The sequence below is a fragment of the Lotus japonicus genome, chromosome 4, assembly GCF_012489685.1.
Source record: "Lotus japonicus ecotype B-129 chromosome 4, LjGifu_v1.2".
Taxonomy (NCBI): Eukaryota; Viridiplantae; Streptophyta; class Magnoliopsida; order Fabales; family Fabaceae; genus Lotus; species Lotus japonicus.
This window is the reverse complement of record NC_080044.1, coordinates 69,664,037-69,685,643: the sequence shown is the minus strand read 5'-3', so window position 1 is coordinate 69,685,643 and position 21,607 is coordinate 69,664,037. Positions and strand designations below refer to the sequence as shown.

The following is a 21,607-nucleotide window of genomic DNA, read 5'->3' as shown; positions in this document are numbered from 1 at the left end:
GGTGGGTCACATGTTTTGTTTTACTTGAAGACCAACTCTTCTACTATTCCCAGGTAGAATGTGAAAGCTATGACTGAGGAGAAAAAAAAGGATAAAGGGGAACCATCTTTTCACCAAGTTGATGGTGGGAACTTGGGAAGTTGCTCTCAGAAGATACTGCAATCTTTGATGCATGCGGGTGAAAGAGAATAATCTCAGACAGGAAAACATTATTGACTCCTTTATTGGTCATTTCTGTTTGGGGTTTTTATAGCTAGCAATGAAAATAATGCAATGCTTGGTGAGCAACTGTTAATCAACTTGTTTAAGAAAAAGAAGCTGCTTGTGAGTAGATTTTGAGAGTGAGAATCGATTCTAAGAGGAAAGAAATGATCCAAACATGCTATAGCATAAATGATGCCTTCATAGATATGGTTAAAACTATGTCCTTAGAGTATTAAACTTTGACAAACTTGAACATGTTATAATTCTGCAATCTATGCAGGTATGGACACGCAAAAGTATTTTTCAATGAACATATGTATATTTTTTGCAACTTGAGCTCTGAGCCGTAAAATCACGGGATAAGTTAGAGAATGTGCAGGTCACTTGTCACTAGGTGAACAAAGTCTGCTAAAATCTCACATGTATATCTATGAAAGTTGAACAATAATATATAAAATTTAGTCAGCAAGCCGGTTCTTATATTATCAATTTAGAAAAACTCTTACATCATTCTGATTGCCGCTTTGTCTCGGCTAATTGATGAATGGGTAATTGTTCAGTTAATAAGAGATAAGAGATAACAATGTGTTATAAAAATACTAACATTTTAGTGATCAGTGAGAAGAGGTGGTGAGGGACACAATCCTCTAAATTAGAGAGAACATGAAAAGCTACCCATTAATTTACTGCCTCCTGCCTGAGTGTGACGCTCAAGACAAGAGTGATCTCATAGAAATGAGAGTGCACATTCTTTTTTTTTTTTTTGGTCAAAGAATGCACATTCAATTACATAATAACTTTGATGAAAGAGGTGGGCTTAGAGGTCTGAGGAACAAAACGCAAAATAACTACAAGTTTCAATAGTAAATAGTAGAACCGTAGAAGCGCACTATCTAGAAGGAAAGGCCCGAACGAAAATTTAGCAAAAAATAAAAAATATTGTCCTCCGTCATTAAGCCCAGCCCAGCCCAGCCCATGTTGGGCCAAAGAGTAAGATAGTGGGTGCAGTTGTCCCCTTTGCTCCTATGTGCATCCGCCCTTGTTACGTGAGAGGTGTGTTAAAAGAAGTATAATGTGTTGAATACCTGTTGATGATAGCCTTGTAGCAGAGATTGCTGACGGCAGAGCCGGTAAGGTAGAAGAAGTGACGTTTAAAGCTGTGAATATTAAATTTTCACTTATGTTTGCAGCAGATCTACTTTGGAATTGAGCTTTGGAGTCGTCGTCGTTTCTCGTCCGCCACTGCAACTGTTCTGCTACCGTCTAGGGTTTGGAGACCTAGGGTTTGTTTGGCCCAGTTTACATGGGCTCAGTGCTTTGGGCCTGACTCCTGGGTTGTACTTGCAAGAGTTCTTTTAATCTCCCTTAATTCTAACTCAGTTTAAATGTTTCTAAGGAGTCACATGCTTAAGTGTTAATGAACTGTCTTTGTAAGTTAGTTTGAGCTTATGTCCCAATTTTCTTCATTCAATATGTACGATGATATGTTGTAAGTGTCGTTTGGCAAACTCTTTGGGTATTTAATGAATTATGAACCTTTGACAAAAAAAATATGAAGTATAGTGTAAATAAAAATGACTAGTGTGTACCATTTCTCGTAATACATATAACACTTGCAGTTTGATTGTCACAAACTACATAGTTTTTTTAATTTGTTCTACAGTTTGTGGCAGTTAAAAACCGTCACTCAAAACAAATTGCAGGTGTTAATGGTGTATAAAAAACTCGATGTACACCACTCAACTCTGTAATATGAATGTGTGATTTACCTGACAACTTAAATAATTGAAATAATTATTTCATGACATATATCTCATTCCTTCAACTTTAATTAGTTTTAAGTATTTTTTAGATGAAAATTTAGCATGCCTCCAATTGAAAAGTTGGAGTTTGCTTGTGTTTGAGTGGGACTGCTTGTGTTTGAGTGGGACTGGGAGCAGCTTATAGTCTATCTTCTTGGGAATGAAAAGAAAGTATAAGTGCATTATAATTGAGTTGTATTAGTGTCTCAATGCTCGTAATTTGATCGTTGTTAGTAAATCTCAAGGTTATGAACAAGTAGAAAAATTAATGAAAGCAATTATCTGATGTTTCAGTGATTAAATTTTCGTTGCGTGATCTTGATGTATCAGAATCATAAAGTTAATAATTGTTAATTGAGGATCTAAACAATTACAATCCAAATAACATTGTGATTGCTTAAACAATTTTTGAACTAAAATCATATATAGTACTTAGTTAACAATGCAATAAGTAAAAATGGTACTTTTCCTTACAATTGTATTGATTTGATGAACTACTTGTCAATTGATAACTCAACTTTTGTTTAGTGAACCTATAGTTATCATCACCTTTCTTTCTTTTTTTGGTTAAAATAATTATCAACAGCTGTAATTGTAAAAATTAAGAGACCAAGTCTAATAAAAACCTGAAACTACAAATGGGAAAACATAAAAATAGCATCAACCCTAATTATAATGCTTTGAGCATCAAACCACTCAAGTCCTCAAAATAAAAAACATAAAAAGGAGCCAAAAAATCTCATCTGGCTCGATACCTTTCTTAATAGGACCACTCTGACCTGTTTTGCCATATATAGAGTTCGTTTATTTCAGTATCCATGCAGGTAATAAGCATATTACCCTTGTATTCAAACTTTTTGCAGTTTTGGCCCAAAATGTGTTGGGTGCTGGGCCCATTAGATGGTGGCCTGAAACTACAACCAAGTGGATACATACAAGCACTCTGCCATGCCATGCTTTTTGTTGGGATGTCATTAGCAATATCTATTTATAAACTAATTTCTCGTGCAGTGATTTGCCCACCACACCTCTAATTAAACAGAAATTTTTGCCAGATTGATGAAATATTGTTGAGGCTCATTAAGGCCAAGTACAAAACTCTTTAACCCTGCATAAAGTCATGCCAGTAGAGATGCAAGATAAAGTGACAAAAAGTTATAAACAATTGATATTTTATCTCAAGTAAGTAAGTAGTTAAATTTTCCACTCTAAACTCTGGTTAATAGAAGAAACTTATTGGGTTGTTCCTTCTCACTTAGTGTGTTGACTGTGAGTCCGGAATTAGTCTCATAATTACGAGCGTTAACCATACATCATATAAAACAAAAATATATGGCGAACTACATATACATTGCTTCAGGCGGATCTAGACCTTATATATCAGTGTGACTAAAACCATGAGAACAACAGTACAGTAAAGAAACAAAAACAATAAAACAGGGATAATGTATTGTATTGGATGACTTGATGAACACAATAATTTGAGTGAACATTAATTTCATGATGGATATGAACAACAGACACAGTATCAAATACATTCAGGAAGAGAATAAAATGAAAGCAACACACAATTGTAAGAGACTTGGTTTTTTTTTATCAACTAAGGTAAGATGTATTGAAATGGGAGTACTAGGTGTACTCCAAACCCACTTACGGTAAGAAAACACAGAACTGTGAAAAGCAAAAGAACAAAGCAACAATTCTGTTTTGCTTACACAGACCTGTTATCCACAAAACCCAAACTCAAACATAACTGCATATACAAAAAAAAAACCAACGAACACAAGTTTCAGTATAGATACAATTGCCTCACAAACCAGGGTAAAATCTTACACATCTAGGATTGTGAATTGGATAACACAAGTTTTAACTCATAAACCAACACGTCTCACCTAAAATCTTACACAACCACAAAAAGAACATGCGTGAGAGGTTTTTCTTTTGTCATATTCTTTTTTAGTAATGCTTTGTCAAGCATATAAATTTTTTTTAAAAAAAAAAAAAAAAACTGGAAGCCACACCCTGCCATAGTATGGGTCCGCCCATGCATTGCCTCATCCATCCCAAAAAAAATAAAAGGAGCAAACAATTTATTTAACTTCACATTAAAATCTTATGCATTAAAATCTATCTGGACTCTCTTCCTCATAAGCTTAACTTGAAAATTTGTTGAATTTTCAACCATATAGAAACTCTCAAGTCCCAAGAAACAAAAATCTTTATTAATCAATCAGTAATTACTAAGGGTGAACATTCACCCTTCACCCTTTTCTTTCAATCTTTGTTCTTAATTTGATACAATTTGAATCACACTAACAAGATTACTCAGTTTCTTTCAAACTAACAATCCAGCATTGTAACTTACACCTGTGGAAGGCAACCACAAATCCCCCTTAATAAATTGATTCACAGTGAAGTCCATAGCTTGTGAATTATTCAACACATGATACCCTCTCCATTTCACCCTGTTAGCAACTCCACTACCTGGTCCTTTATTCTGGTACTCGCCAAAGAACAATGTGTCATCATAAGTCGTATTAGTCTCCCACTCTAACCACCCTTCTGGATGTATCATCTCACTCATGAACGATTCCATGAAAACTGTTCTTGAAAAATTCTTCCAGGGTCTTCCAAGGAATGTTTGGATGGAACCATTTGAAGGTTGAAAATCAGGATCTGGAATAATGGTGCAGTTATGGAAGGAGAAGCCACTGGTTTGATTCGGATGTGTTCGACTTTGTGCAGCAATTGTGTTTTTCTGATCCTTCAAGGGCTTCTTGGGTTGGATTAGGCAGTTCTGGAACACCGCGGCCGCGTTGCCGCAGATGAAATCAACCGTGCCCCTGATTCTGCATTCCTTGTAGAATTGCCTTTGGGAGTGAGCGTAGAGGCTGTCCTGGTAGCCTTTGATCCCACATCGGTAGAACACAGAGAGGTCGGAGTCTGATCTTAGTGCTACTGCTTGTTTATTCTCTGGCCCTGCTGTGTTCTCAAAGGTGATGTCTCTTGCTATGAAGCCTATAGCACTTACAGCTACCCATGCACAAGAAATGGAATTGTGTTAGGATGTGGATTTTGCTATGGGTTAATGTTAATAATAGTAAAGTTGTTGATACCATAGCAATTACATTTTTTATCATTAATAATAAACCACTAGAACAGTGATGTGCAAGTATGATTTATGGTTTCAATAGTACTTCACCCATCCTAGCATTTTTACTCTTTTAAGTCATCCCTCCAAATAATCATGCTAATTTTTACAATTAAATTATACTTTTCATATAATCACACTCTTGTGAGGGTCTGTTTTCACACTAAGTTTACACACACAGTTACTATTTTTCCCATAGGTCAAAGTTTTTCTCGCCTTGAAATTTGTACTAAATTTGAAGAATGTGTGTAGAAATAATATAGAATTTCACCTCTTTTACCATAAAAAAAAATGTACACCTCAGCCTTTATAACATGTGTGTTTTACTTTTAATTTTAAATGATGCGGCACAATTTAATTGGTGAAATAGAAAATGAGTCATTCGAGACTAACGATTAACGAAAGATAAGAGAAATGAATAATGATAGAGAGTGAGTGATGTCTTCTCCTTACCAAATGTAGCTGTTCTGAAGGTGGTTATATTGTCGTGACCATAGCTCCGGTTACCAGAAATAGTTGTCACATCCATGCCATCACCAACAATCATGATGTTCCATTTCTTCTTCTTGATCTCAACATACTCCTTATAAATACCCTTCTTCACATGTATCACATAACGCGTCATGTTGTACTCAGGTGCATCCTTCACCGCATCCATCACCGTCGTGTAGTTCCCGCTCCCATCCGCCGCCACCACCACATCCGCTGGCGGCGGCGGTGCATCCTGTTGCAGAAGCTTCTCATCCTCTGCTTTGACCCAAGAAGGAAATTCACCACTGTTGCTAATGTTTGACGGATCAGAGTCAGGGACCACTTGAAGAAGTAGCTCATTCTTCACCAATGATATCACCTGGTCAAGTCCACCTGATACATGATCCTTCACATTGCTGTTTGTACCTTCGAATCCATCAATGCAAGTCTCTTGATAAGAAAGTACAGCACTTATCCATGTTCTCAAATCAGAGCTTAAGTTTCCAGTGCCATTGTTCTTATTCCCTGGAATGTCTATAGTAAGAACAGGGGAAAAAACAGAGCATGTTAGAAAATGTAAGAACAGGGGAAACAGAGCATGTTAGAAAATGATGGTGTTAGTAGTGGAAATGGTACCTTGGTGGTTCTGGGTAGCGGAAATAGACCATTTAAGATTTTCGTAAGCCATGTCAAACAATTCTAGACAGTCAGAAATGGCATTTGAGAGACGATTATCATTATCCTGATTAACTTTGGTGAAGGGTGAGAGATTGTATGAGACATTTTGAAGAAGATTAATGACTTTGTTTGCAGAGTCAATGAATCTGTTTGGAGAAACTCTGAGACATGATAATCCTGAGAATTCAGTGATGGTAGAAGCGGAAGATGGGGTGGTGCATGGTTGAAGAGACATTATCAGCAAGAGGATGAGTGTGGGAGTGAGTGTTGAAGAGATAGCCATTTTGGAAGGAGGAAGAAGAAGAAGAAGAAACTGAGTTTTAGGATGCAATGGCTAGTGAGAAGTGAGATATGGTGAGGAGTATATAAAGGGAGAGAGATTGGATGGAATGCAGCTGTGGAAATTTCAGAGCGTGGGCTCTGAAATTGAAACGAAGTAAAGAACAATGAATGTGTCAAATTCTTTGATCTTCACAGTTCACACTACATTTCAATACCATAAATGTGAGGCTGATAAAATAATTAAGAAATTAGAGAAAAAAATACATAGACTGAATATGAAAAAGAACAAACAATCTCAGATAAAACTGAATCACTCTTAGTTGGCACCAGATGCATGAACTTTGGGATATCTCTATATTGGGCTAATAGTGCAAACAGATTGAATATCATTTTTTAACTCAATATATTAAAAGTTTTTATAGGTCATATTTCTTATTTTGTCTTCATCACACACAAATGTGAAACTTTAACTCACACTTAATTCTCAATATTTACTCTATGAATCACCACCACATTTTCTACCTCTCAAGTTTGAGCTACTACCACTTGTAAGGAAGACTTTCGATATAACTAGTTATCATCGTAATCACATCAATCATCGGCTTTGATAATACTCTGGGCTATGAGATACGCAAGCACGGACAAAGGGTTCTCTACACTGGTCTAAAATGCAAACAATAAGTGGATTAGACACCACATTTTTAGTCAAAACCTTGAGACATTGAGTGTATGAGTCATCTTACTTATAAACTGCTTAACATTTTTTCACTAGTGTGAGATTTCTTATTCACATTTGTATCTAGAATTTCATCATTGTTAATAGTGATTAATCCTCTCACAGTGTGTGCTCGCACTAAGAGTAAACAGTTGACCATGAGATGTGATAAATTCTCATGGGTAGAATTTGATCTAACCTCATAGTCAAGCGATGGGGTCACAACCACCACACCACAGCTTGTGGTTATGTTCTCGCCTTTTGTTGGTTTTAAGGTAACTGTGGCATATCACTTAGCAAAATGCAAGAAACGATAATTTTATACGCTTAATCTTTTATTGACATCCCAAATCAAACGACACTAAGAGAGATATAAAAAATGAAAAAAAAAAGAGAGATTTGGTGTGTGATTTGATAAAAAAAAAAGTAAGAAGTACAGAGTATTATCAAACGCCACAGTGATATTGATAATGTTATACCTTTTATTAATTTCTTTTATATATATAATTATAATAGTTAAATATGTATTTAGTCACTCAAAAGTGAATTGGATTTGATTTCTTAAAATCCACCCTGTTATTATCTAATAAATTTGAGACCTCACTCTCACTCTGGAGAGTGAGGCACTCAAACAACACACTCTCCCTCAGAAATTAACACGTCAGCTTTTAAATAAAAAATACTCATTCTCTCCCTTATTTCTGCAAGTCGTGTTTATCACGCGCTGTGTTTGTTTCTGGTTTTCTTTGATTCGGTACTCCCTTCTATACTTTCATCAACTCTTTTACTCTCCCAAAGCTAAAATCCCTCATTCTACTCATCAATTTTACTATCCCAAATCAAATCCCTGAATCATCTCCCAATTTAACCATCTTTCTTCAATTTCAAATTTTATTTATCTCTTTCACCCTCCCAATTCGAATCCATGAGACAACTCTCAATTACGGTCATTTTACAATTTCAAATTCCGAATCTCAATTTCGGTCATTCTCCTTAGTACCTTTTATTTTCAAGACGTTCTTCTTTGGGTGCTTTTCTTCTTCATTTCTCTGTTTATGTTTCATGTGTTTTGAATCCATATTCTTCCAATTTGACTTACACACTCTGTAATTAGTTCTAGAGATCTGAAACCGCTCAGTTTATTTGTTTCTGTATGTTTAATTGTTTAGTATTTCAATGTTTCTGATAGATGAGATTTGCTTTGTGGAGGGTGCAATCATAAGGGGGGACACATGGAGTTGTTGTTATTGATTAAGATTTGTACCTAATTCCAATTGACACTATGAAAATAAAGGTGAAGGCAAGTATTTACTACTTAACAAATTTGTTATGAATGACGTTGAAAATCAGATGGATGTTCGAGGAGCTCTTGGTGATTTCTTTCAATCACAACTGAAGCTCTTTTACCGTAGCTACAATGCTGCTGCTGTTAGGATACACAGCCAAGAGCTTGATATGAATTTTAGATGGCTTGGAAAGAAAAATTATTGTAGTATTTCTGTATCAATCTTTTCATGAAAATTTTGTGCTTGCACTAACAGTTTTGTAGAAAATTAATAGAAATGTAATTCTCAAAATTGAATTTGAGAATCACCAATCTCTGTTGCTCAAGCTGGATAATGGTATTGGTTGGGTTCCCAGCTTTTAGTGCCTCATGATATGAAGCTAGGAATATTTGCCTCTGACTTGCAACTTGCAAGGTGAGGGTATTATGAGAAAACCAAAAAGACAAACAAGATGGAATTTGAGGATTATGCCATTTTGTGTGCAGCTTAATTAAATGTTATGATTCACCAAATACACAGCTTGGTTGTTGTCTTCTCTGTAAGTTACATCTTAATATATCTGTTAAGTATGAGGTGGTAAAGAAATATATGGTATATTCTTTATTTACCTTAATGAGCAGAGGTAGTGAAGTTCATTATCTCAACAATGTAAATTAAATTTTTGAATGACAGCCACATAATATGAGGGTGGGAAAATGTACTTCCATATATGATAGAACCAATGCTTCTGTGGTAAAATGAGGGTGGGAAAATGTGCAGCATATGAGGGTGGGAAAATGTACTTCATAAACAAGGTTTTTTTTGTTACAATACTCTTATTAGTTTTGAGACTATCTAAAATATTTGTGTCTTTTTAATGTCTCATAACTAATAATAGGGGTTAAAAGTAAATGATAAAACAAGAGACAATTTTTTTTTAGCACCAAGCGAATCTAGAGCTAGAAATCATGTGAAAAACTTCCTGATGCTCTGATATATTAAATAGGCAGATTTTTTCTAATAAATATTTCTTCATACAAACATTGAACAAAGCAATAAAATAAACAAAATTTCTTCATAAATAATATAAAATGAAAATTTCAATATACTGAAATTTTCTTATGTTCAATTTTTTTTTAATATATTAGAGTTAAAAACCCGTGCATTTGCACGGGCTATGTGCTAGTTTTTTATAGTTTTAATCCGCAACATTAATGAAATAGATGATGTTGATCTATATGGTGTTTTTTGTGGCAGTTAAAAAACTGTCATTAGTGCACAAAAGTCGCCACAAAATAAAAACATGACTAACTTCACATATTTCATTAAAGTGCCCACTAGGGTGGACAAGTTTCAAACTGGTCCACCATGCACCAAGAGGTTATATGGGTAAATTATAAAATGAAAAATATATTAAAAATTCAATTCTTAAAAAGAAACACTCTCTCTCCTCCCTCACGCCTCTCTCCTCTCTCTCTCAATCCTCTTCACGTTTCTTCTTCTGGAAAATACCCACCACCATGGCCTTCCTTCTTCATATTCTTCTGGCAAATCACCACTACCATGTGAAAGCACGAGCTCTATCTACCTTGCTCTATCTTGCCTCGGGTTTTCCCCTGTTTTTTTTTCCTGTTTTTTTCCAATCTGTTTCCCTTGGTATGGTGTTACTGTCTTATTTCTTATTTTCTTTTCCTTGTGCCAGGAGTGAATCGAACCCAGATCTGAAAGGAGGAGTGAATCGAACCCAGTTTTGTAAATTGGTTTTTCCCTATCTACTTCCATCTGATTGCACGATTTTTGAATATTTCTAGGTTTATGTGAATGTGTGTTGTAGGATCTGCTTGATTTATGCCTAGAATAAATGGAAAATTATGAAGAGGCAAAGAAAATACAATTAGCCTACAGCTTGGGAAAAAAGTGTGGACAAGAAGTACTGTATGGTAAAATTACAAATGCAGGGAGAAGAGGAGAAGTAAAACAAAAAATAGAAACAGATAAGAAAATGTGCCCAGTGGAAAAAAAGAAAAGCAGATTGTTCCTGCGATTCAGTTCCAGCGAGAAGGGGAAGGAGTGGGGAAGAAGTGTTTGACATTTACATTTTTATCCTTTTTTCATCCATCCATTCTTGACCATCAAATTAAAGAATATTCCAAGATGCCAAGATCTAATGGTGATAAATTATGGTGCACCGGTGGACCAGTTTGAAACTTGCCCACTCTAGTGGGCACCTTTCATTAAAGTTGATGATAAAAATCTGTAGAATTCTTTTGGAGGGATCAAATTCAATTCACCTCTACTTTATAATGACAAAATACTTATATACCCCTACTTAATGATTATGTGAATGACACATTTTAATTATGTAATAAATAATGTCATCGTTGTAATCAATGTATTCACGTATATTTTGTGTTCTAAATGAAAGTAAAATTCTTCTTGCAAATGTTAATTTTCAAAAGGATTTTGTTATATCAACATTTGAGTTTCTCTTTTATCATATTTCCATTAAAGTTTGGGTGAGTTCAGCTCTGATCACCCACTGTGAGTCAGGGCATGGCTTCGAGGCCCCAAATCGCTTACTGAGTACTTAAAGATTAACCGTATAAATTGAACACACATTTTTTTGAGAGAAGTGTTTTATTCTTACCAACTAAGTTAACGTTTTTTTTTTAAAAGACTGCAATAATGCTTAAATTGAAACCGGCATCGACGCCAAAGTATCAGAGATTACAAAAACAATAGCTTCAGGAGGTACCTCCTCAATGCACACTAAACCGGCGAATGAGGAGGCATTCCTGGCTAGAAAATCAGCAACCATGTTCCCAGAGCGTCTAACAAAATTAAAAACCATAGAATTAAAAGAACGACTAAAAAGAGCACACTCATTAAGAATTGAGCATAAATATGATCCTCCGTCAGGTGGCAACTTCCATTGTTGAAATAATTGGAGACAATCCGTCTCAAAGCAAACTTTGCGAAACCCAAGTTGGAGAGCCAATGAAATCGCCCATCTGAATGCCAATGCCTCCGCCATCACCGCCGATGAAGCACCCACCGGAAAATCAGCCGCTGCCGCGAGGACCAAGCCCTCACCGTCACGCGCAACCATCCCTATCCCTGCTCGAGAATCTCCTCTGAATGAAGCATCAAAATTGATTTTTATTATGTCCATAGCTGGCCTGGACCAGGTCGCGGGAAGCCCAGCTGGTTGCCGCACCGATTCCACCGCCAAACCGTCCACTGCGAGCATGGCTGTGCGTTGCAAGGCAGCCTCACACGAGAACCGACGACCTTCAAACATGAGCTTATTCCGGGCTTCCCACAGAACATATGAACCTGTTTGCCACACAACCACCACCTCCGATTCGGCCTCTGCTAGAAACCTCTGTATAAAATCAGATAGAGATGTGAACAAATCCAGCCGCATAGAGAGAGGGTGAGCAAACCAGAATGCTCTAGTAACAGCACACTCCATCCACACATGCTCTACTGTTTCCTCAGCCATGCCACATAATACACAATAAGGATCAACGTCCAAACCTCGCCGACGTAACACGCTCCGCACCGGCACAAAGCCATTACATATTCGCCAAACCAGCTCTTTACATCGAGGCAAAGCCATGGTGTGCCAAAGCTTCTTCCATAACCCGGGTTCCAAGACCGCAACAGCTGAGGAGGCAGACGAGGAGGCCAAGGTTCTCTCCTTGAAAGCTCGAACAAAAGCATAACCTGATTTTGAAGTGTAAGAGCCATTCACCGTGTCCGGCCAAAACAAAACATCATCACCACCACGCATGGGTATAGGCAAGGCTAGAATTTGTGCTGCTGTTTGAGGACAGAAAACAAACTCCACAAGGTCCTTGTTCCACACCCCACCCTGAGCAATAAGATCACCAACCCTGTGTACATTAAACTCCTCAAGTAAATCATCCCGGTAGCTAATGGGACAGCCATGTGGTAACCATTTATCTGTCCTCACGTTCACTTTGCGACCATCGCCAATCCTCCATCTAGCACCCTCTTTGAAGATCCAGCTAGAACTCAGAATACTGGACCATGCGAAACTCGGTCTTGACCCCTTCTTCGCCTCCAAAATTGAACCATTTGGGAAATACACCCCTTTAAAAACTTGTGCTAGTAATGTCTCCGGATGTGTATATAGTCTCCACCAATTCTTGCCAACCAACGCCAAGTTAAAAGAATTAAAATCTCTGAAACCCAAACCGCCATCACATTTAGATCTACTTAAGTTATTCCAAGTAGTCCAATGGAGGCCTCGTCGAGCCACATCACCACCCCAGAAGAACCTAGCAATCATTCTTTCAATTTCTGCACAAAGACCATTAGGCAAGACAAAACATGACATAACATATGATGGAATAGCTTGAGCTACTGCTTTAATTAAAACTTCCCTTCCTGCCCGAGAGAGAGATCTCTCTTTCCACCCCTTTAGTTTCTTCCAGACACGGTCCTTAACAAAGTTAAAAATTTGAGATTTAGACTTACCAACAATGGTCGGAAGTCCCAAATATTTGTCAAAACTTTCCACGGCCTGAACTCCTAACAGCTGTTTCAGCTCATAAAGTCGATTCTGAGGCACATTGCGGCTAATTGAAAGCATTGACTTATCCAAGTTAATCACCTGACCGGAAGCACGTTCATAGGTGGAAAGAATGTGTTTCACACTCTCCGCCTCCTGATCCGTGGCTCTAGCAAACACAATACTATCATCTGCAAAGAGAAGATGAGAAATCACAGGCGCACGTTGCGCAATTTTTATACCATGTAAGGCACCTGAAGCAATAGATTTTTGAATTAATGCAGAGAACACTTCACCACATAAAATAAATAAATATGGGGAAAGGGGATCCCCTTGACGGAGACCTCTACAAGGTGAAAAACCCGGTTGAGGGTTTCCATTAAGCATGATTGAAAAGTTCACAGTAGTCACACAGCTCATAATTAAGTTAACCCAATACAATGGGAAACCCATCTTGAGCAGGACACCTTCCAAGAAGGGCCACTCCACTCTGTCGTAAGCTTTTGACATATCAAGTTTCAAAGCCATCATGCCATTCCGGCCACAAATTTTCTTCTTCATATAGTGAAAACACTCATAAGCCACAAGTGCATTATCAGTTATTAAACGCCCTGGAACAAAAGCACTTTGAGAGATACAAATGAGGTCATGAAGAATAACCTTTAGCCTATTTGCAATGGTCTTAGTAATAATCTTAAAAATCACATTACAAAGATCCGGTAAGTTAACGTTAACCGTTGAAAAGAAGTTAATTTAATTTACTATTACAAATGCAGATTTTGCTCACTTTTTTTTTGAAAGTGATTGCTCACTTTAAAAGAAGTTAAATTTCTTCCACATTATGGTAAATGATTTTTGCAACTAATCAAAAGTTAAAAAACTTGCTCTGAGCTGCAGCAAAACACATACTCATTTGGTTGCCACATCCATCCCCAAAAAGAAAAGGTATAAAAAAAACAGCATAGTTTGTTTCACATTTAAAATCTTCTATAATTACTTTTCTGGTTTTCCCTCCTCTCTTGGTAGCTTCTTTCAGAAGCACTTATACAGTTCCATACATGAAAATCTTTCGAATTTCCATACATACATACATAAACTCCCAAGTCTCAATCCAAGTAAGATAAATCTCTAATAACTAATTACTTAAGGTGATCAAACATCAACCCCTTCTTCACCCTATAATTTCAATCTTTGTTCATTGATACTGAAGGAAATATTTTCCGTGCTTATTATTGATAATAGACCGAGTATTTATACAAAATACAGTTGACTAAATAATATTGACTAAACCTAATTACTAACGTAATTACAGGAAATAGAATAAATACATTATTCCTATTATTCTATTCTATCACACCCCCGCAGTCGAAGCGGGAGGTTCACCGACGCTGAGACTGGAACGAAAATCATCAAAGAGGACCCGAGGAAGGCCCTTGGTAAATATATCCGCAATCTGATGGCGGGAAGGAACATGAAGTACGCGAGCCTGACCACGCGCGACCTTTTCCCGAACAAAGTGGATATCCATCTCTATATGTTTAGTACGCTGATGGTGCACTGGATTTCCAGAGAGGTAGATGGCACTAACATTGTCACAGTGGACCAATGTTGCCTGAGAAAGAGGAAAATGAAGCTCGAGAAGTAAATTGCGGATCCAACAGGACTCGGAGACAACATTAGCAACACCCCTGTATTCAGCTTCAGCACTAGAACGAGAGAGGGTGGGTTGCCGCTTAGACGACCAAGAAATAAGATTGTCACCGAGGAAAACACAGTAGCCAGAAGTAGAGCGTCTGGTGTCAGGACATCCCCCCCAGTCAGCATCCGTATAGGAAACAAGTTTCGCAATAGGGGAGGGATACAAGTGAAGACCATAAGTCAGAGTGCCACGAACATAGCGTAAGACACGCTTGAGAGCAAGCATATGCTCGGTGTGGGGAGCATGCATGTGCAAGCACACCTGCTGAACAGCATAGGAAATGTCAGGACGAGTGAAGGTGAGGTACTGTAAGGCACCAGCAAGACTCCGATACAAAGTGGCATCCTCACAAGGAGTCCCAGAAGAAGAACTGAGCTTCTGCTTGGTGTCAACCGGAGTAGCAGAAGGGTTGCACGACGCCATGCCGGCGCGGGCAATGATCTCACTAGCATAAGTGCTCTGACTGAGGAAAAGGCCACCGGCATGCCGAGTGACAGCAATGCCAAGGAAATAACTCAGAGGACCCAGATCCTTCATAGCAAATTCTGAAGCAAGAAGTGCCATAAAGGATTTGCGGAGAGCATGAGAAGAAGCAACAAGGATGATGTCATCAACATATAGCAGAATATAGGCAATGTCAGTACCCCGCCTGAAGATAAAAAGGGAATGATCTGAACTGCTGTGTTGGAAGCCAATAGAGGAAACATAGTCAGCAAACCGCTGATACCAAGCACGAGGCGCCTGTTTCAGACCATAAAGAGACTTTTTCAGACGACAGACATAGTCCGGGTGCTGAGAGTCGCGAAAGCCCAATGGCTGATGCATGTAGACAGTCTCATGGAGATCACCATGCAGAAAGGCATTCTGGACATCCAACTGATGAATGGGCCAGGATTTGGAGAGAGCAATGCTGAGAACTGTCCGTATGGTAGCCGGTTTTACCACAGGGCTGAAAGTCTCGTCACAATCCACACCTGCAATCTGAGACCTGCCATCACCTACAAGACGAGCCTTATAACGCTCAAACAAACCATTAGACTGCTTTTTATGGCGAAAAATCCACATACAGCGAATAACATTAACATCATCACAAGGACGGGGAACCAACTCCCACGTATTATTTCTAATAAGTGCATTAAATTCAGACTGCATAGCGGACTTCCAATTGGGATCGGATAAGGCTTGGTTTGGGTTACGAGGCAAGGGTGAGATGGACGGGTCATCAATAGAGACCGAAAGGCTAAAAGGCTTTTTAGGTTTGGAGATGCCGTGCATGCTACGGGTAGTCATGGTCCGTACGGGTGGTGCAGGTGGGACCGGAGGCAAAGGCAAAGGCGATGGAGAAGCAGGAGGGGAGGCGGGAGCCGGTAAGGGAGGCGAAGAGTCAGTGGGACTCGACGGCGGGACCGAAGGGTCAGGTGGTCGGGATGATACGGTTTGCCAATGGTGGATCAAATAAGGAGGGAGGTCCTCGGTGAAGCACTCATAAGAGGGGGCAGGAGTCAAGGAGAGGTCAGCAAAGGGGAATCGGGTTTCATAAAAAATGACATGCCGCGATATTATAATTTTTCTGTGTGACAAATCATAACATTTATAACCTCTGTGATTCATCGGATACCCCAGAAAAACACACGGAGTCGATCGTGGTTGCAATTTGTTTATTGTAGCTGAAGGAAATAGAGGAAAACATAGACAACCAAAGACACGTAAGTGTGAGTAGGAAGGGTCGCGATGATATAACAGCTGAGTAGGAGAATCATTCTGAAGAGTCTTACGTGGCAAAATGTTCAGAAGGTACGTTGCCATTTGAAGGGCATGATGCCAAAATGAAGGAGGAACTGACGAATGAGCTAGGAGGGTGCGGATCATGTTGTTAATGGTGCGAATTTTCCGTTCTGCTTTGCCGTTTTGAGAAGAAGTGTGAGGGCAAGAGAAGCGAAAAATAAGGCCATTAGCAGCACAAAACCGATGAAAGGATTCATTGTCATATTCACGTCCATTATCACATTGAAGACATTTAATATTTGCTGAAAATTGTGTTTTAATAAGTGTAGCAAGAGTAGTAAACAGTTCATAAACCTGAGATTTCTTGCTGATCGGAAACGTCCATAAAAAATCAGTGTGATCATCCAAAAACAAAACGTAATAACGATGACCAGCAGTACTTAAAACAGGAGACGTCCATAAATCACTATGCAAAATATCAAATGGTCTCAAAGTAATAGTTTCAGATGAACTAAAAGGCAACCGAACATGTTTGCCTAAAACACAAGAGTCACAAACAGAATTAGAACGCGAAGGTGACAATTTGAATAATAATCATAACTTCTATAATAAGTACACTATTTCCAGTTCCCTTCAAACTCACAATCCACCAGTGTAAGCTACACCTGTAGAAGGCAACCACAGATTCCCCTCAATAAATTGATTAACAGTGAATTTCCCAGCCTCTGAATCATTCAACACATGATACCCTCCCCATTTCACTCTGTTACCAACTCCAGCACCAGCTCCATAATTCAAATACTCACCATAGAACAATGTATCATCAAAACTTGTATTCCACTCTAACCACCCTTGTGAACTCACCACATCACTCATGAACGATTGCATGAAAACTGTTCTTGAATACTCCTTCCACGGTCTTCCAAGGTACGTTTGGATGGAACCAACTGAAGGTAGAAGTTCAGAATCTGCAGTGATATTGCAGTACTGAAACGAGAAACCAGATGATTGACCAGGATCTTTGCGCCCTTGAGCTGTGATTGTGTTTTTCTGATCCTGCAAGCCTTTTCTAGCTTGGATGTTGCAGTTTTGGAAGACGGCGGTGGCGTCGCCAAAGATGAAATCCACCGTGCCGGTGATTCTGCATTCTTTGTAGAACTGCCGCATGGTGTGAGGGTAGAGGCTGTCTTGGTAGCCGGTGATGGAACATCGGAAGAACACGGCGAGGTCGGAGTCGGATCTCAGGGCTACTGCTTGGTGTTTCTCTGGGCCTGCCGTGTTCTGGAAGGTGATGCCTCGTGCTATGAATCCTCTACCACTGACAGCTACACATGCATAAGAAGAAATTGAGTTGGGGTTAAGGTTTTTAATTGTGGCACATGCTCATTAATTTGATTTTAATTAGGAGTTAGTTGTGGATATGAATTGTGTTAGTTGATGTTTAATGTTAAGATTTGAGGTCCTACAAGGTGTTTGTTGAAAGTTCAATCTATTTTTAAGATTGCTTACCTGCAAAGGTAATAGAAAAGTGAAACCCCTCTTTTTTTCCAACATAAAATAGACGAATTGAAAGAGATATATCCGGACTATTGGGCAGGATGCTAGTGACATGTTGGAGAGAGCGGCAAATGCTCACTCCTAGGCATGAGCACTAGTGACATGCTGGAGAGTTGCCCACCAACTAAGATTTTAATGACAGCAGGAGAACTCGAACCCTTAATTTATTGGGAGGTGAGAGTTAAATCTTGTTAATCCAAGTTTCTTGAAACCCTCTTTTGTGGGTGTGAACAGAAGATTGTATCACAAATCAGTGCATCTTTTGAATTTTCATCATATTAAATGCTTGTTTAGATATCCAGTTAGCTAAATTTTCATTAGATTTTTTCCTAAGCTTGCTTTGTTGCAGTAAGATGACCGACCTGTCTGAAAGCGCTAGAGAGAAGATAAAGCGGTAAAAACCCCGATCATTATGATATCAAAATCATAATAGACAGAAGCAACTTCACTTAACTTTTGCAACTGTCCATTATAATTTGGGCTTTACTAATTATGTGTTATGTATCCAAACGCACTAAATTTAAATTGATGGCAATTTTCATTTCTTAGAGAAATTTTTAGCCTATAATAATAACTAGGAAATGAAAGAATGAGAAGATAGATGATGAGTTGTGGTGAGTGAGCAGTGTTAGTACCAAATGTAGCTGATTTGAAAGTGGTCCAGCCGTCCCCAAAGCTCCGGTTACCGGAAATAACCGTAACATCCATGCCATCACCAACCATCATGATGTTCCATTTCTTCTTCTTGATCTCAGCATACTCTTCATAAACACCCTTCTTCACATATATCACAAAACGTTTCATGCTATAATCAGGTGCCGCCAGCACCGCCTCCATCACCGTCGTGTAGTTCCCGCTCCCATCCGCCGCCACCACCGCATCCGGAACCACCCCATTTTCCTGTAAGAGCTTCTCATCCTCTGCTTTAACCCATGAAGGAAATTCACCACCCTTGCTAGTGCTTGATGGATCTGAATCAGGGACCACTTGGAAAAGAAGCTCTCTCACCAAGGACATCACTTCCCCTAGTCCACTTGATACAAGACCCTTCACAATGCTGTTTGTACCTTCAAATCCTTCAATGCAAGTCTCTGGATGTGATAGTACAGCACTCAGCCATGTTTTCAGATCAGAGCTTAAGTTTCCAGTGCTATTATTCTTCCCTGCAACAATTAAAATGTAAGAACAGGGGAATAACAGAGTATGTTAATACAAAACAACAATGCTATGGCCTATTATGAAGGAATATTGCAAGAAATTTTGATATGTGACAAAGATAAATGAGTTATTTAATGGAAATCATGGGTTAACTAGTAACTTTTAGTATTTTCTGTTAGAAAATGTAAGAACAGGGGAAATAACAGAGCATGTAAGAACAGAGGAAAAACAGAGTATTTTAGAAAATGGTGGTGTTAGCAGTAAACATTGTACCTTTGGGGTTCTGGGTGGCGGAAATAGACCATCTAAGATCTTCAGAAGCCATGTCAATCAAGTCCAGACAGTCAGACACGGCGTTTGTGAGACGAAAGTTGTGAAAAATTCTGCTGGCGAAGGGTTTGAGAATGGATGAGACATCTCCCAGAACATCAATGACTTTGCTTACAGAGTCAATGAATCTGGTTGTTGAAACTCTGAGGCAGGCTGATCCTGAGAAATCAGTGACGGAAGCAGCAGAAGATTGGGTGGTGCAGGCTTGGAGGGACAGGATTAGCAAGAGGATGAGTGTGGTGGGAGTGAGTGTTGAAGAGAGAACCATTTTGGAAGAAAGAAGAAAATAAAAATTAAAAAACAAGTTTTAGGATGTAATGAGCAAGAAAGTGAGAGGTGGTGAGGAGTATTTAAAGGTAAAGAGATTCGATCGAATGTTGATGTAGGAATTTCAGAGGGTGGGCTCTGAAATTGAAAAGAAGCAAAAGAACAATGAATGTGTCATATTCTTTCATCTTTACACCACATTTCAGTGGCGTAAATGTGAGGCTGATAAAATAAACAAGAAACTAGAGAAAAGATATAGACTGAATATGAAAAAGAACTACTCCATGCATGTACTAGTAATTTGTAATCAGTATCAATCTCACATAAAAAAAAACTATAGTACTAGTAATTAATTAGTGACTAATCATCATTTTGAATAATTAAAAGCTGTGAATGAGTTACACTGTTTCAATTACCAATCCGGTTTTTAAAACATGGGATCAACCCATGCATGTACAATCATATCCTTGGTCAATAGTCATCAGACAAAGGAGCATGGCCGGTCCCCGAATATGATGTAAATTTCCCAGGCCAATGGTCTTAGGCAGGCCAACAGGCCAAGATTTTGAATTCCATGGTTTGAGTAAAGTTAGTAAAAGATGCAGACATGCACTCTAAAATTAAAGTATTCCAGTCCTTGTGATAATTAAATAACAAAATTCATGGAGGTATAATTTTGTTAACTTAATAGACCTGTGATCATGGATGGTTGAAACTTTTATATATATCAAAAATGGAAAGCCCAGGCTTAGTCGGTTAGTCCAATGCATGATAGTTTAGTGTACCCTACAAGTCTAAAGGCTTTTGAATTTGCAATTTTTCGGTTTCATTTTTCTAATTTGTTAACTAACTGAGTATCTATTTTAAAATTTTTGTACATTTGATTTTAATTTGCCAATTTTACCTTAAGATTTAATTTTATTTTCAAGTATATTTGGTGGTCATGGCTGCTGGAGAGATTTAGGGAGAGACTTTTACTATTTTGGATAAGGGGAGAAGGGAGGAGTAGAGATTTGGAGGAGAGGAAGGGGAAAGTTTAGGTTCCTCAATTAATGGTGATTTTGGAATGAGTGGTCACGGCGGCTCACTAGAAATAATGTTGGGAGAAAGGGTGGTGGTGGGTGAGAGGAGGTGAGGAAGAGGAAGAAAACGGGAAGGAGAAAAATGATAAAATATGATCAAAGAAATTTTTGGGGACTAAAACGGATGTGAAAGGGCCATATAAACAGTCATATGTGATATGACTGACTAATTACTTGATAAAAAATGACTAGCATTATAAATTTATGGTATCACGTGTCATTATTTAAAAAAGAATAAAAACTTTGTACTAGAAGCTATGAATTTTTTCCAATGCCATTTTAAACTCAAGTATATTAGTGAGAGACCATAAACATATTTAAAACTTATTATTATTACTACTAATATCTAAAATCACTTTGTCATCAAATTTATCCTTACGAAGTAAAAGATCATTCTGATAGCCGACAACATTTGCAAAATGAACATTTTTCATCTTTCACGTTTTTTCCTTTAGACTTTACAAATCTTCATGAATTATGGATATTTAACTTGTATGTGATTAAGCTCTCAGCAATAAAACACTTTAAATTATTCATATCTCTAAATTGAAATGTACTCATGTTACTTATCATATTTCTTCCTTTCATCCAAAAAATCTATCAAAATTCAAAACTAGTCATTTTTTATAGGCAATTGAATTACTTGGGATACAAGGGTACCCAATCCATAGTTACTAAAAA

General features: G+C 38.1%; 2 protein-coding genes across 2 annotated transcripts; both read right to left on the bottom strand.

Annotated features, from left to right (window-relative positions):
• Positions 1 to 3,877: 3,877 nt before the first annotated feature.
• Positions 3,878 to 6,820, bottom strand: LOC130715924 (pectinesterase/pectinesterase inhibitor PPE8B-like). Its single transcript, XM_057566081.1, has 3 exons — positions 6,265 to 6,820; positions 5,611 to 6,162; positions 3,878 to 5,039 (listed from the first exon to the last, which is right to left on the bottom strand). The coding sequence occupies exons 1-3, from the start codon at positions 6,587 to 6,589 to the stop codon at positions 4,342 to 4,344; spliced, it is 1,575 nt and encodes a 524-aa protein (XP_057422064.1). The 5' UTR covers positions 6,590 to 6,820; the 3' UTR covers positions 3,878 to 4,341.
• Positions 6,821 to 16,969: 10,149 nt separating this feature from the next.
• LOC130712050 (pectinesterase/pectinesterase inhibitor PPE8B-like) lies at positions 16,970 to 20,027 on the bottom strand. The gene is made up of 3 exons (XM_057561878.1): positions 19,521 to 20,027; positions 18,725 to 19,252; positions 16,970 to 17,857 (listed from the first exon to the last, which is right to left on the bottom strand). Exons 1-3 carry the CDS (start codon positions 19,843 to 19,845, stop codon positions 17,172 to 17,174), a joined length of 1,539 nt encoding a protein of 512 aa, XP_057417861.1. The 5' UTR covers positions 19,846 to 20,027; the 3' UTR covers positions 16,970 to 17,171.
• Positions 20,028 to 21,607: the final 1,580 nt, after the last annotated feature.

Bases quoted from the DNA above. Each gene is read 5' to 3' on its own strand.
- LOC130715924 (XM_057566081.1), bottom strand. From the start codon at position 6,589: ATGGCTATCTCTTCAACACTCACTCCCACACTCATCCTCTTGCTGATA. The intron at 6,163-6,264 runs GTACCATTTCCA...TTCTTACTATAG, and splicing joins CGCTACCCAGAACCACCAAG to ACATTCCAGGGAATAAGAAC. The intron at 5,040-5,610 runs GTAAGGAGAAGA...GTGCATGGGTAG, and splicing joins CTTCAGAACAGCTACATTTG to CTGTAAGTGCTATAGGCTTC.
- LOC130712050 (XM_057561878.1), bottom strand. From the start codon at position 19,845: ATGGTTCTCTCTTCAACACTCACTCCCACCACACTCATCCTCTTGCTA. The intron at 19,253-19,520 runs GTACAATGTTTA...TAATTGTTGCAG, and splicing joins CGCCACCCAGAACCCCAAAG to GGAAGAATAATAGCACTGGA. The intron at 17,858-18,724 runs GTACTAACACTG...ATGCATGTGTAG, and splicing joins TTTCAAATCAGCTACATTTG to CTGTCAGTGGTAGAGGATTC.